Genomic DNA, 16,632 nt, shown 5'->3' with positions numbered 1-16,632 from the left:
ATTTCCTCTTTAAGGGAGTTTTTCATTTTCTCTTTAAGGGAAGTTTTTATTTCCTCTTTAATGGAGTTTTTCATTTCCTCTTTAAGGGAAGTTTTATTTCCTCTTTAATGGAGTTTTTCATTTCCTCTTTAAGGGAATTTTTTATTTCCTCTTTAAGGGAATTTTTTTCTTCTTTAAGGGCCTCTATCATCTTCTTAAAGTCATTTTAGGATTGATTTCTTCTGTTTTTACTGTCTTGGAATGTTCAGGTCTTGCAGGTATAGAATCACTAAGTTCTGATGTTGTCATATAGGATTTTATGTTGTTGCCTGTATTTTTGCACTGGCGTCTACTCATCTCTTCCTCTGCTTGGTGCAGCTGGTGTCTATGTCTGAGAGTGCCTCTCTTGTTCTAATTTTTAGTCTTGGTTCACTAGGATTTCTTGGTTAAATTGGTGCTATTAGGCTGTTTCTTCAGGAGCAGCTGATCTCAGTTGGTGAAGCATATACTTATGATTCTGGTGATCTGGTTTGGTGGCTGGGCAGTGCCTTCTTCTGTGTTCCCAGGTCACGTTTTTTTCATTTGTCAACTCCTCAGCTATTCTTGTTTCTTCAGACTTCAAACTGTAGGGATCTGAATCCTCTCCCAGATGGATTTCAGCTGAGCAGGGTAGTCTCACCAACACCTCCAAGTTGTTGGGTTTCGCAGGATCAGCAGCTGGGCCCTGGGTTGGCCTCAGATGGAGTGTTGAGATGCGTTCTGGTTCCATCCCACAGAGATAGCTTCTTCCCAGGGTGTTGGGGTTAGAAGCGTCCCTGTTCCAAGATCTTGATTAAGAGCTTGTTTTCACTAGCTCTTCAGCGGGTAATAGCTCAGTTTCTGGTCTTTATTGCAACTGTGTTTCAGCTGCCACCTGCTGTGCCTCCTGCCTCCCCACTGGGCTATCCTCTGCCTCTGATGGGCCTGCCTGCCTCTGCCAGGCCTGTCTACCTCTGCCGGCCACCACTGCAGGTCTACCTGCCTCTGCTTGTCACTGCTGCTGTGCCTGTCTACCTCTGCAGGCTGCCACAGGGCCTGTCTGTCTCTGCCGGCCGCCGCCGCACCTGTCTACCTCTGCAGGCCGCACCAGGGCCTGTATGTCTCTGCTGGGCGCTGCCTCTAGGCCTACCTGTCTTTGCCTATTGCCACCGACACGCCTGTCTTTCTCTGTGGGCTGCAACCAGGCCTCTCTGTCTCTGTGGGCCGCCACAGGGTCTGTATGTCTTTGCCAGCCTGCTGGGCCTGTCTGTCTCTGACAGCCACTGCCACAACCGGGCCTCTGGTATTTTCTTTGACTGATTAATTTATTTCCTCTATTGTATCCACTACACCAGAGATTCTCTCTTTCATCTCTTGAATTCTGCTGGTTACTTGCATCTGTGTTTCCTGTTTGTTTACTCATATTTTCTATTTCCAGCATTCCCTCTGTTTGTGTCTTCTTCATTGTTTCTATTTCCCTTTTCAAGTTTTGAACTGTTTCCTTCACATGTTTAATTGCTTTTTCATGGTTTTCTTGCCTTTCTTTAAGGGATTTATTGATTTCCTCCTATTTTTCATTTGCCTTTTCCTCTATTTCTGTATTGATTTCTTCCAATTTTTTGTTTGTCTTTTCCTCAATTCCTTTTAGGGAATTTTTCATTTTTTCTTGAAAGGCCTCTATCATCTTCATGAAGCTATTTTTAAGGTCATTTTCTTCTGATTGTTCTACATTATTATGTTAGGTCTTACTGTTAGAAGAGGGCTAGGTTCGGTTGATGCCATATTGTTCTTTATGTTGTTGTATGTATTTTTGCATTGAAATCTACCCATCTCTTCCTCTAATAGGTGCAAGAGGTGCCTGTGTCTGAGCAAGCTGCTATTGGTCCACTCTGTGCTTTTTGTGTCTGTGACTCAGGGGGTCCCTTTGTGTCCAGTCTTAACTCTTTGTCTAATTGGAGCTGGCAGATTCTAAATATCAGGGAGTACACTTGGCCCAATGCAAGCTAGCTGATTCTGTGACTCATCTAGTTGTTCTTGGTCTTCTCAGGGCTTTTTGTATAGTCAGAGCTGATGGAATCTGTGTCTTAGGAAGCCGCCCTTGGTTCAGTGAGAACTGGCAGAATCTGTGTCTCAAGAAGCCACCATTGATCCAATGAGAGCTGGTGGATTCCTTGTCTCAGCAAGTTGCTGGGGTTGTAGGCAGATGGGTATTGAGTAGTGTTTGGGTTTTAGACTGAAGGGTCTGAAGGGGGTATTAGTGGAGAAACCTGGCCCAAGGAAATTTTCCCTGCTAGCCAGGAACTGGGGAGGAGTTGTCTAGGGGTTCTTGGGGACTCTTTGTTTCCCAGGGCGTGGGTTCCAGAGGCAGGACTCTCTGGGAGGGAGGGGAGTCACTCACCTCTTGGTCCAATGTGAGCTGGAAGATTCCTTGTCTCAGGAAGTTACTGGGATCCCAGGCACATGGGTATTGGAGTAGGGCTTGGGTCTTGTAGATTGCAGGGTCCGATAGGGGGTAGGGGAGCCTGGCCATGGGGAGTCTTAGTTTTATGTTCAGAGAAGATATTTGAGTATGTGAAGAGCAAATGATGGAAATATCCATGAAACCTCATATTTTACACAGAGATTTTAGTTTTCTTATACTGAGGAATGAGTTCAGAGTCTTATTCATCTTAGATGATCACTAAAACTCTAAGCTATATCCCCATCCCAAATACCTACATGTCTTGAAAGTCATTTTCAATCTAGCTTTAACTATGAGATATACGTGGTTCTTGGTTTTTTAGTAATAATTACATTTCAGAAAATACTAATAAGAAGGACAGTGTACACTATTCCATTGATCTACTGAGAGTTCTTTATTTGGTGTATGTCTTTTGGGTTAATATACATTTGTGAATAAATATATGCATATGTATACACATATGTGTATATACTGGTGTACACATGTACGCAGTATGAATGGCATTCTCACATGATTGGATATACCATGTGAATTATAGTTTTCATTTTTTAATTTCAGCAGGCCATGTAGGTTACTTCCTTTTTTAATAGTCATGAGAAATTTTATCACATTTTTTTAGAAGTGATAATTAATTTGAGCATTCTTTTGTTTATTACCCTCATTTACATTATTCATAATATTCCTATATTACAAACACAGGTGAATAAACATGACCTTGGTGTGATATTGCCAACCCCCATCTCACTGTCAATTCCAAGCATTGAAACACCTGGTCAACAAATATGAACATATCAGCATTTGATGGATATTATGAAATTGTTGTCCAAAATATCATAAAGTAGCTATTCCCACTATACTCATGGATCTCCAAGCTTCTCTTACTATTATCTACAATGTTCAGAATAGTAATCTGCACATAGACCACTGAAATATCTCCATGTGACAACAGGGAAAAGGTATGAGAGCTCAGTGCTCTCTGAGACATGACTCCTTCTGTTTTTCTGCCTTCCCTTATATTCTCACTGACTCTTTTCTTCTTTGATGCCTTCTTCAGATTTGCCAACATGAAGGAGTACATCTTCAAGTTCAGTGGCCTGATTTGCAGTACATCAGCTTTGGTATTTGAAATCATCCTTGCAAATAGCCAATGCTGGTGCCTGTGGGAATTTAACAACAAGCTTGTGCAATTTGTGTCAATTGGACTCTGGGAAGCTTATTACACTCAGGACTTTAACATCTCTGGATCTATGACCAGGATGTTGGTTCACACCCCTATCAATGAAACATGGAACAAGTCATCGGAATTTCAGTATTTACAAGTCCTGATAGCATGGGCCATATCGATGAAAATCCTAGTACTGATTTTCACTTTAGTGGCCATTAAGATCAGCTGCATGGAAGACCCATTCATTGAGATACAGCTGTTTTGCTACAAGATGTCTGCCATATTTTTGGCTGTGAGTAGCCTTTTAACACTTGTTACTGTGACCTTGAACCACCTCGTAGACATGTATGGGCAAACCACACTTGACTTTCCACCTGACTTTCCCGTAAAGAAAGAAGACATTATAAAGAAACACTGCACAAATGTGTTCCCAATGGGTGTCCTGACAGCCACGATGTCACTCTTTGGTTTTATTTTGTTCCTCTATGAGACGATCTCCTTGAAAATGCAGAGTCAAGTGAAGGCACCATGTGTTTCCAAACGGGCTGAGCACAAGGCCTGAAGTGAGGGCTTTGGCATTTGTAACATTTACCAGGAGAATCCTTGAAGAAATTGCCCATTTTCACACAGTACTATGTAATCACCAACTCATTCCAAATAAAATATCAACTTGGTTTCTGGGATTTGTCTAAATTGTATATCCTCCCTTCCTGTCAAATACACTCCTTTCTTTAAATGTTTTCTCATTCTAACCTCTGTGGGTGATGATCATGTCTTTGGATGCTGCCAACAAGCAGCAGCAGGCAAGAGTACTGGTGAAATGTAAGTTGCTTAAATAAACATGATATATACAAGGTGAAAGAAGCTTTGTATGTAAGCTGATACCTCAACACACATACACAAGAACCCCACATTCCTGTGTGGAAACACTTAAGTACTCAGATCTCTGGAGGGGAGAGCTGGATGTCTCAGCCTTAGCACTGCTGGCAGCATGGGATGCTCTCTTGAAGTAAGAAGGCAATGCTGCACACTGAAGATGCCATTGCCATCTGCAGCCTGTCTCTACTAGAAAGCAGTAGCCATATCCTAATTCCCTGGTTGTGGAGATCACAAAAGGCCAGGCATCTCCAATGTGCTCTGATGGGCCATGTGGTGTGCAGAAGACAGGACAGCTTGTCAGAGTTGGGATTCTTGTTTTATCATCTCCACCACTGTGTTCAATCTCACATTATAAGGCTTGATGGCACACACTCTTACACAGTGAGCAATCTCACCCACCTCAAGTTTATTGCTTTTAAGATACAATATTCTCCCCCTTGTTGCTATAAGTTGAAGTTCATTTCATTATGCAAAATACATTTATTCCATCTTTAAAACAGTCCCATGTTTCTTTGGGAGTCCAGTGTCCTTTTTGGGACATGGCATGTTTTCAACAATGAGACCCTGGACAATCATAAATCGACTCCCAGACTTCTAACATAAAATGGTACAGAGTAAACAATACCATTATAAAAGGGAGGAGTGGGGACACGGTAAGGGAAGAGTGTCTTGAATGAGGACCTAAACCCAAGAGGGAAAAATCTAAATCCCAAAGCTCTATATTATACCTGTCATAATATGATGGTATGTATCATTTTGGAGTCAAGGGGCTGAAGGAACCCTGGCCTTCCAGTTTTACTGGCTGTAGCACTGTAACCTTTATTTCTTTCTCTCTTTCCTTTTTTCTTTCTTTCTTTTTTCTTTCTTTCTTTCTTTCTTTCTTTCTTTCTTCCTTCCTTCCTTCCTTCCTTTATCTCTGTCTCTCTATCTATCTCTCTGTCTCTATCTGTCTTTCTCTCTCCCTCTCTCTCTCTCATTTCTTGGATTTTTGAGACAGGGTTTCTCTGTGAAACAGAGTCACAGGTGTGCTTGAACTTACTCTGTAGAACTGGCTTGCCTCAAACATATAGAGATCCACCTGCCTATGCCTCCTGAGAGCAGGGATTAAAGGTGTGTGCCACCATTGCCCGGCTTGAAGCCTCTTTCTTGAGCTCTCTACAATATATACATGAAGCTTTCTAAGCCAAGCACATCAAGGGCCTGTCTTCCAACATTCTACTGTCTCCACTGAAGCATCAAGTTCATATTCAGTTTCATGAAGGGGTCTTCTAGTCTTCCTGGATGGCCTTCATGGGTCTCAAGCCATGATATACATTACATGACCTTAGGGGTTCTGAAACTGTGAATCAAGATTCTATTTACCAGCCGGGCGGTGGTGGCACACGCCTTTAGTCCCAGCACTCGGGAGGCAGAGGCAGGTGAATCTTTGTGAGTTCGAGGCCAGCCTGGGCTTCCAAGTGAGTTCCAGGAAAGGCACAAAGCTACACAGAGAAACCCTGTCTCAAAAATCCAAAAAAAGAAAAGAAAAGAAAAGAAAAAAGAAAAAAAAAGATTCTATTTACCATATAATCTTGAGTTTGTGCTTACTGAGAATTCAGTACCACATGGAATATTCTCCTCAATTATTTGGCAGGTTGTGATGGAATGGGATGGAACCTGGCTATGCTGTATAGGGTTTTTTTGTTTTGTTTTTTTGTTTTTGGGTTTTTTTTGTCACCTTGAAAGCCTGTCTCAAAAAAGCAAAACAAAGAAAAATAGAAAGTGTGTGGATCATTCTCTTGAGTAATGATTAACCTGGAAGGATCTTGTCCACTGTGTGTGATACATGTGTTCATGAGTTGAATAAGGAAGCAAGCTGAGGTAGCCATGGAGAGCAAGCAGTGTTCCTTCATGGTCTGTGCTTCAGTTCCTGTCTCCAAGTTTCTTCCTTGATTCGTTACCTATGTGTTCTGTCAGTGATGGACTGTGAAGCTCTTGCTCTGGCTTTCTCTAAGGTGAACTTCCCCAGAATCAAACCCAACTGCACTATCTCTGCCCTCAAAGGGCTACCTTGAGATGCTTAGTTCAGGCATGGTCTTTACCTGGTGAGATTTCCAGAATCTCTCCTGCCAGCCCAATCCACACTGTACCAGGCCCAGAGCTGGTCACATGGATCCTTCATTTAACTGTAGCTGGTGAATTCCCTAAGAGCCAGTACCACCCCCACACTCTAGATGAAGCCTATACATCAGCTTTGCTCATGGAATTTCCCTGAACTTCTCCTGCCAGAACCATCTATGAAATCCCAGGCCTAAGTACCATAATGCAGCTCCTGCACTTGCTATTTCTGTGTAGTTCCCCTACATCTCAGCCTGCCTATGCCATCTGTACACATCAGGCCTATCTCCTATGCACAGATCTTGTACCAACTTTGCTTGAACGGTCCACAGATATTCCCTTGCTTGTGCAATGTTTACTCTTTCAAGCCTGGTCCTAATCAGACAGATTTTTGACCAAATTTCCTGATGAGTTCCCCCAGTAGTAAGCCCAGATGTGCAATATGCCTACTAAGAGGCCTAGATAGCTAAGTATGTGTAGATCAAGCAAAGTGTTTACTTTGTGAGGAAGTCTGAGCCTCCCCTGTCAGCACTATATCCAACTCCCTTGAACAGGTCACCCTGGATTTCCCTATTGTACTCCCATAACCAAGCTCACTCCTGTTGTATGCACTCTCCTAGGCCTAACTCTGCATGTCTATGTTGTGCACCCCCTTTTTCTGGTCATCTCCTCATAGCCTTTCCTGCAATCAACATCACTTCATATCCCAGCCCAGCTCTGGCCAAACAAATGCCACACCAGATTTCCCTAGTGAGTTCTCTCTTGAGCAAGCACATCTGTGAATTCTTGATTTGAACTTACAGGACTTGCAAGGTCTAACCTGGGAAAGTCCCTGGAACCTCGACCACCAATGACATCACCACACTCCCATGGCTATCTCTGGTGGTATAGATCCTGAACCACCTTTCCTGGTTAGTTCTTCAAGAAGCCTTCCAACCTGGATGATGACCATACTCCATACCAAGGTCTGTATGCACCCAGATTTGGCTTGTTGAGTTATCCAATATCTCACCTTCAGAGACATCTACATTTTCTAATATCTACCTGGTGTCATGAAGCTCTGGTAATAGATTTCCCTGATAGTTATTCCACAACCAAGCATCCAAGCACCATCTTCAGAGTCTTAAGACATAAAACTGGTTGCATAGATCAAAGATTGGGTGTGCCTGTTGGCATTCCCTGGAAGCTTGCTTAACAGAGTCATCTGCTCTCTCAACCCTAGGTCAGGTCATGCAGCTCTTGCAACAGCTTTCTGTGGTGATGTGTTATTTGTGCTCTAATAAATAAAGCTTACATGGAGTTCAGGGGAAAAAGCCACCAACTATATTAAACATAGAAGTCAGGCCTTTAATCCCAGCATCTGGAAGGCAGAGAGTCATCCAGATCTCTGGGAGTTCAGGGCCACACTAGGAACAGAGCCAGGCACAGTGGCACACACCTTTAAATTCCAACACTATTTAGCTATAAAGGTGTGCAGGTCTATACAGACAGGAAGTGACAGAGCTGGACAGAAAGAGAAAGTGATGTAGCATGGTGGAGAGAGGCAGTAAAGATGGCAGGGACAGAGAGGATATAGGCGTGAGTAAATAGGAAGTGACTCTCTCTGGAAGTTGGTGAGATGAGGTTGGCTGTGGCTTGTACTATTCCTGTGATCTCAGTTTTCCCCCAATATCTGGCTCCGGGCTTTTTTATTACTAAGACTGTGGGAGCCCATTCTCGGGTTCCTCGTGGCTTTACCCAACAGGTCCAAATAGAGGATGATCAGGACCACGGGCCTGAGTGCAAATGTCTGAGATGGTCTGTACTTGGCTGTGCTGGGGGAGGAGGTCTTTTGCTCCACCCCTTGGCATCTCTAAAAAAACCCTGGGCCAGAGACAGTTGGGGCCCGTTGGAATAGGTTCCAGGCCCTCTCGAGGCTATCCTTTATTTTCTATCTGTTTATCTCCATGAGATTCTCCGCTATAAATCCTTCTATCTAATATTTCCTGCAGATCGCACTCAAGAAAACTCTGGGAAGCTGTGGGGGTGGTGGGTAAACGCCCCACATAAGACTATTTAGCAATTCATGTTAGCCATCTTTCCCAAGTGAGTACTCCCAGAACCAAGACCACTGGCACCATCTCTACCATCCAAGGCCAAGAGCTGGATTCACAGATTGCACAGCAGTGTTGCCTGATGATGCTACCCGAACCTGTTACTGAACCAAGCCTGCCAGAAGCACCTGCATCCTCCCAAACCTAGTTCTGGGTGTGTAGGTAGCACACAGCTTTTGACTGCTGAGCTCCCCAGAAACACACCCAGAAGAACTACCCCCTCATTCTAGTCCTAGTTAAAGACTTGGGTTACATGCCTCCTGCTTGGGTTACCTTCGTGAGTTTCTCTGGTACCTGTGGAATCATGGACCCACATTCTTAGCTCTGTATGTACTGGCTAGTCTGATGAAACACCACAGGATCTTGCAAGGACTCTACATCACTACACTTCTAAGTCAAGCTTCTTCTGTCTCACAGTCATTGACCTGGATTTCTCTGAAAAGGATTCTGAGAATCAAGGCTGCCTGTGCCATTTTCACAGCATCTCCTGATGTCCTGATTGCAGTTTTGCCTGGTGTGCTCCTCTTAGGTTTCATGCCAGTGCATTATGCAAACTCGGAGGCTTAGAACCCATAACTGAGCTCCTGCATTAGCATTCCCTGGTCACACCTGGAGCCAAGCCTGTCTATGCTGTTAACACACTCCCAAGTTCTAGATGCACCAAACCTGCACTGATTTACATGGTGATGTTCTACAGAACATTTCCTGCCTGGGCTATGCATGTACACATTGGCCTTGCTCTGAATGCCAGTTAACACTCAGTTACTTCACTTGCTTTCTCTTGCTTTTCTCTGTATCTGCCTCTACCAGTCACTGGACAAAGGCCCTATGATGACTGTTGGGGTATTCACCAGAATAGACCAGTCCAGGCACCCTCTAGACCACTGCCAGCCTCCAATGTGGGGTCATACTTATCGAATCCTAAGAGCCTCCTCAGCACCCAGCTTCTTACTATTCCTATGATGTCCTCATCTATCATGTTAACTTCTTCCCTACCCTCCAACTCTGTCCCTGTTCCAGCTTTCCCCTCCCATTTCTCTATGTTCTCATCACCCACTACTTGCCATCTGGCACCCCCTCATCCATTTCAGTCATGTAGATCTCATCTACTTCTCCTTCACAGGGTCATCCATGTGTCCCTCCTAGGGTCTTTTCCTGTTAGCTAGCCTCTCTGGAGATGTGGGTTGTAGTCTGGACATCCCTTCACTCACATATAGTATCCACTTATGAGTGAGTACATACTATATTTGTCCTTCTGAGTCTGCGTTACCTCACTCAAGATGATGTTTTCGAGATCCATCCTTTTGCCTGCAAATTTCATGATATCATTGTTTTTTACTGCTGAGTAGTACTCCATTGTGTATATGTGCCATATTTTCTTTATTGATTCTTCAGTTGAAGGGCATCTAGGTTGTTTCTAGGTTCTTGGTATTATGAATAATGCTGATATGAACATAGTTGAGCATGTGTTCTTGTGGTAACAGTGAGCATTTCTTTGATATATGACCAAGAGTGGTATAACTCGGTCTTTAGGAAGACTTATTCCCAATTTTCTGAGAAACCACCATACTGATTTCCAGAGTGGTTGCATAACCTAGATGTCATCATAGAGACTTTATATAGTGACTGATGGAGGCAGATACAGAGATCCACATCCAGGCACCCGGCTGAGCCCCGGGAATCCAATTGTTGAGAGAGAGGAGAGATACTGCAGGGAAGGGGCTTCATGATCATGAAGGGAGGATTTGCAGAGATGACTGGCCACACTAGTGGAAGCCCATGAACTGTGGACTGGTGTCTGTGGAGCACCCATGAGACTGGACTAGGCCCTTTGAAAATGAAAGATGGTTGTTTGGCTTAAACTGTTTGGGGGCACCCAGGCAGAGGGATCAGGATCTGTCCCAGGTGCATGGGAAGGCTTCTGGAACCAGGTCCTTTGGAGTGACACCCTGCACAGCCTTGGTGCAGTGAGAAGGTCCTGGACCTGCCTAGGCTCGGTGTGCTGGACTCTGTTGATTCTGCATAGGAGATCTCAATTTGGGGAATGTGAGGATGCGAGGTGGCTTGGGAAAGAGGGCTGAGGGTGTGAGGAGGGAGGAGGAGGGGTCTGTGGATAACACCTGGAGTGAGTAGAAAAATTCTTAATAAAGAACAATGAAAGAAAAAAAGATCATTTAATTGGAAAGACTTTTCCCACACTTGAGGTGTGTTTCTTGTATGCAGCAGAAAGATGAGTCCTGCTTTCATATTCATTCTGTCAGCCTTTGTCTTTTTATGGGTGAATTAAGTCCATTGATATTAAGGGACATTAATGACCAATGATTGTTAGTTCCTGTTATCTTTTGGTTGTAGTGTGAGTGTGTACTTCTCTTCTGTGGGGTTTATTGATGTGGTGTTATCTATTGCCTGTTATTCTTGGACATATCGGAATTCCTTAGGTTGGAATTTTCCTTCTGGTGCTTTCTGTAGGGCTAGATTTGTAGATAGGTATGGTTTAAATCGGGTTTTGACTTGGAATGTCTTGTTCATTCTGTCTATGGTGATTGAAAGCTTTGTTGGGTATATCAGTCTAGGCTGGCATCCATGGTCTCTTAGTGTTTGCATTACATCTGTCCACGTCCTTCTAGCTGTCAAAGTCTCCACTGAGAAACTGGGTGTTATTCTGATGGATTTCCCTGTATAAGTCACTTGGCCTTTTTCCTTTGCTGCTCTTAGTATTCTTTCTTTATTCTGTAGGTTTAGTTGTTTAATTATTATGTGGCCAGGGGACTTTTTTGGGGGAGGGGGTCTCTTCAGGTTTGCTCTTATATAGGCTTCTTGTATCTTCATATGTATTTCTTTCTTTAAGTTGGGAAAGTTTTATTCTGTGATCTTGTTCAATATATTTTCTGTGCCTTTGAGTTAGTATTGTTCTCCTTCCTCTATCCTTATTATTCTTAGGTTTGGTCTTTTCATGGTATGCCACATTTCTTGGACATTTTGTGTTATGTCTTTTTTTGGCTTTCGTATTTTCATTGAATGACTAATCCATTTTCTCTATTCAATCTTCTACACCAGAGATCCTCTCTTCCATCTCTTGTATTCTGTTGGTTATGCTTGCATCTGTGCTTCCTGTTTGTTTACTCAGATTTTCTATTTCCAGCTTTCCCTCTGTTTGTGTCTTCTTCATTGTTTCTATTTCCGTTTTCTGGTCTTGAACTGTTTCCCTCACTTGTTTAATAGCTTTTTCATGATTTTTTAAAAAGGGATTTATTGGTTTCTTCCAATTTTTATTTGTCTTTCCTATTATTCTTTATAGATTTCTTCCAATTTTTTGTTTGTCCTTTTCTCAATTTCTTTTTTGATTTCTTCCACTTTTTTGTTGGTCTTTTCCTCAATTACATTTTTCATTGTTTTTGTTGAAATGTCTTTAGCATCTTCATGTTGCTATTCTTAAGTTTGCTCTCTTCTGCTTCTGGTACATTGTGATGTTCAGGTCCTGCTGTTGGAGGAGGCCTAGTTTCTGGTGATGCAGTATTGTTCTTTGTGTTGTTTTATGTACTTCTGCTTTGACAACTGTCCTTCTCCTCCTCTAAAATCTATAAGAGGTGCCCGTGTCTGAGTGAGTTGCTGTTGGTCCCCTCTGTGCTTATTGTGTCTGTTTCTCAGGGGGCCCTTCTGAGTCTAACCTTAGCTCTTGGTCTAATTGGAACAGGCAGATTCTGTGTCTTAGGGAAATGCTCTTGGCTTGACCCAAGCTAGTTGATTCTGTGACTCATGGATCCATTCTTGGTCTTATCAGGGCTCTTGGTCCAGTCAGAGCCAATAGATTCTATGTTTCAGGAAGCCTAACTGGTCCAATGAGAGGTGGCAGATACAACTTCTCAGAAAGCCACTCTTGGTCTAATGAGGGCTGGCAGATTCCCTGTCTCCTGAGGTTACTCTTACTCCAATGACAGCTCTTTGAATAATGAGAGCTCTCTCCCTAAGCCCGATGAGAGCTGGGGGTTGGTTACTAAGCCTCAGAAAGTGGCTAGGAACTTGGGCAGATGGGTATGAGGGCAGAGTGTTAGATTGCAGGGTCTGCTGATGGGTCTTGGTGAATTGGGAGCTTTCCCACAGGAGCCCTGCCTGCTGGCTGTTAACTGCCCTTCACTAATCCTATGTAACACAAAATTATGAGAGGGGTACTAGCACATTTGAAGTTTGTTGTCTTTATTTTTCTTATGCCAGACAGATAGGGTTGGAGACTCTGCTGCTCAGTTGGATGAATTAAATGTAATGGGTTTTGGGGCACCAGAGTAGATGAGACCAGGCTGCAGTACAGAATTGCCAAAGGCAAAGTGGTTGTACATATTATATTGGGCAGTATAGCCAAAGCAATGTTCATAACTCCCTGAACCATAATCGTCAGCAAAGGAAAGGTGAATTTTAAGGTCTCATGATTGGTCTGGACCTTTGGTGCTGGCTAATCCATCATGGTATTTCCAGACATGATATAGATAAGAAGCTACTAAATGGCTGTTTAATCTATAGCAGCAAAAAGAAATGTATCAAATAAATGAAAGAAAGACTCTGTACTGGGAGCCTAAATTTTATAATATACCATCCTGAAACGGAAAATGAAAAGTAAAGAAGTTAGAGTTGTCTTGTATGCCATCTACCTTAAGAATCACTCTGAGTTAAATAAGATATGCCAATTAAATCCTGATGTCATAGATTTTGTCTGTGAGATGAGACTTTCTTGCGAAAAGGCTGAGCATCTTTCCCTATGACACACCTGATTTCTTCTTCTGATTATTTCCCCAGATGCCAAGCACACATTGACTTAAAAACTTTGAATGGATAAGATTTTGACCTATTGAGGTAAAAATGTTCCATTCCTTGAAGCATTGTAGAAGGGAAGGAAAAATTGTCTTCCTCTTGTCTGCCTCCTTTATCAATGCCTGGTCATACATAAATCTTGTATATAATTCTAGGTAGGAAAGTCATAAGGAAGAGATGCACTTTGTACTCAGCTAGATGTCACCATAATCAGCAGCCAGTTTCCTGTTTCTAATACATTTTGGAGTTCTGATTTATAGAGAAGCAAATGCCTTTGTACATGGGAAATGTTAGTGAATTGTCTGATGCTAATTAATCTCAGAGAGAAGATGGATCTGATAATGGGAGTTGACATTGCCATTTCAGGTCTGAGCATGTCTATTTCAAAATGTCCTGCAAAGTTCATAGCATGACACTGTGACAAGGAAAGAGGAGAAATACAAACAGTGTAAGAGCCCAGACACTATGACCCCTAAAGACAGCTAAGGGATAACTTATTGCAAATAAAAACTACTCTTGTTTATCTTCTGACATAAAATCAATCATCATTAATAAAAGGTCCTGTGATGATTATCTGTGGAGAAGGCATAGAGGGCCTTCAACCTAGAAGCTTCTCAGTCAGTAAATACAGAAGCCTAATTTTAATTAGAATTATTTGTTGTAACTTTATCCAGGAGGTTATTAGCATAGATTAAAGGAGGTTTTGCTATGTATCTGCCACATCTCTACTTTTGCTGCTCATACTCATTCAAAACCAAGAATAAGGCTAATGTACATCTTCCAATGTACAAACTGTAAAACAAAGGGAAAAGATACCAGAAATGAGCCCCTGAGGAATCTAATTGTGAAGAGTGATGAGGGTAAAAATGCAACAAGTCTAACTGTCCATTCAGCTCCTTTATGGGTCTCAGAGAGGAAAAGTGTAATGTAAAAGCAGAATACAGATTGATGATCTCAAGAGTGGATAAAAGGAATCTTAGTGAAAGGCCTACCTGTGTTAGTCTTGAGTTACTTACTAGGGAATGGTAGAAGAGAAAATATACCCGAGTTCTGAATACATTCAGCATGTACTAACATCCACTCTCCTAGACTGTCAATCAACTGAGGCTTTATTTATGGTGATGATTTCTTCAGAATCTGGAGTCCTAGATTTTCAGAACTGGTAGTCCTTCTACCGACATCTTTTACATAACCATAAATATTCTTCTGGTCACTCTGGAGAGGGAACGGAGCCTTAAATCACTTCACATCGACTCACGAATATACTCACTCAGGCACCTTCCCTTCTTTGGGGCTGCCAATTCAACCTCAATTTTTGTTCATGGAATTCAAAGTATAGCACTTTATCTTGGTTGTCCTAACACAAACAATAGGATCAACACTACAGTTGATGAGACATTTTGGCAAAGAACTACATTTAACATCTTAGTGTAGACAAAATACTGGAATGGAATTGCAGCAGCAGGAAATCTGATCCTTCAAGCATACACATTGATTCTAGGAAAGCATTTGAATGTTTAAATTCTCCATGTCATCAATCATGCTGTTGGCATATGTTCATCGATGGAAATTTATAGCTGTCAGACAACAGGATGGATAAAATTTCAACTTGACTTGGGAGGTGAGTAGGTTTTTACCTCTTGAATCAAACCTGTGCTCTCTTCCTCATGCATATCTTGCAACAGATGAAATCCACAGGGAAGTCTTCAAAGTCATCTTTGATGTCCGTGAAACCTTTGGAGCAGTAGCTCTAAACATCTAAACCTATTTTCACCTTCCTAACACTATGACACTTTAATGGACTTCTTCATATTCTGGTGACCACCATCCATAAAATTATACCATTACTACATTGTAACTGTAATTGTTCTACTTTTCTGAATCATAACATAAATATCTGATATGCATCCCCCAAGGGGGTCCCAACTACCAGGTTGAGAACCACTGCTGTAGAGGGTTTTGGAGGATTTTCTAGCCTGTATTGTTTATTCTTCCTCTAAGAAAGATAAAAAATTTTTTTTTTTGTAATCATGGGACTTATAGTTATTCTAATGCTTGTACTATTTCTAGGTGAGAACTGTTGCCTCTATCAAATAATGCACTGTCATCAAATGAGTGTCTGGAGCCATGGATCTCTGCAAACCAGAGAATTTTACTGGTCCCTCTGGATTGTAACTAAGAACTATCCTTGGATGGACTTCCTTTCTCTGGTCTATGCTTAAAACTTCATCTCCTATCAGGAGGAAATACCTAGAAAAACATAATGACACTCAATCTTCATCTCTAACAGGGATGTTATGAGAGGGTTCAGGGGAACTTGTGATGGTTACAAAAGGAAAAAGATCCCATTAATAAGGGATGTTGCTTGTCCTTGATGTTCCCTTCCACAGGAGGCTGTCACACTCAGAAAGAGCTAGTGGATAATAAAGGGGGAAAACAGCCTCTTGGTCCTTCCTGGGGAAGGACCAATCATGGAGGAGATGACTTCCTGAGGGGAAGAGCCTGGAGAGCCTATAAAAAGTCTTATCCAGAGCCCTAGGGCAGACTTCAACCTCTGGGGTTCCTTCCCATCCCCTTGATGGCAACTGTTTGTCTGTTCTTATAAAGTCCTTGCTTTTGTTATTTATCTTTGTGATTACTCCTTCTTTGCTCCTATATCAATCTGTCATTTTTTTCACTTTCAGCTGCCCTTAGGGTCTTCCACTGTCATGTTTTGTCAGAGAGTCTTAGGATGTTCCTATTCTCTCTCCTGTGGCTGTTGTATTCCCGTTCTAAATATCATATCTTCAACTCTGCCTGTCAATGGCCATGTCAGCCAATATCTGTCTCAATTTGTCTTCTTCCAATATGTACAGATTTTTGTCTGTCTCATGAAACAACTTTGCTGGTAGCTCCTGACTACTGTTCCTCAAAAAAAAAAAAACCATAAAAATAGTCTGTGCCCCCTTTGAGGAAGAGGCCATTAGACGGTTCACGTATGCTTTCTGTATTCTTCACTACCTTAATGTGTGGGTGTATGGCTGCTCCCAGGAAAGAGAGACTAACAAAGGAGCAAGTGACTTGATAAGACTGAACTGTAAGGAAGAATGTGGGGCATTATCATAAGTAAGGATGGATATAGAAGTGTTCAAATCATT

The 16,632-nt window shown here is 42.3% G+C and overlaps 1 protein-coding gene across 1 annotated transcript; it reads left to right on the top strand.

Moving 5' to 3' along the window:
- The first annotated feature begins 3,441 nt into the window (after positions 1–3,441).
- On the top strand, positions 3,442–4,298 carry LOC143271091 (uncharacterized). The gene has a single exon (XM_076562962.1). It carries the CDS (start codon positions 3,442–3,444, stop codon positions 4,183–4,185), a length of 744 nt encoding a protein of 247 aa, XP_076419077.1. The 3' UTR covers positions 4,186–4,298.
- The last annotated feature ends 12,334 nt before the right edge of the window (positions 4,299–16,632 follow it).

Source organism: Peromyscus maniculatus, chromosome X (assembly GCF_049852395.1).
Source record: "Peromyscus maniculatus bairdii isolate BWxNUB_F1_BW_parent chromosome X, HU_Pman_BW_mat_3.1, whole genome shotgun sequence".
Classification (NCBI taxonomy): Eukaryota; Metazoa; Chordata; class Mammalia; order Rodentia; family Cricetidae; genus Peromyscus; species Peromyscus maniculatus.
The sequence above is the reverse complement of the archived record's forward strand: the minus strand, read 5'-3'. Positions and strand labels throughout refer to the sequence as shown.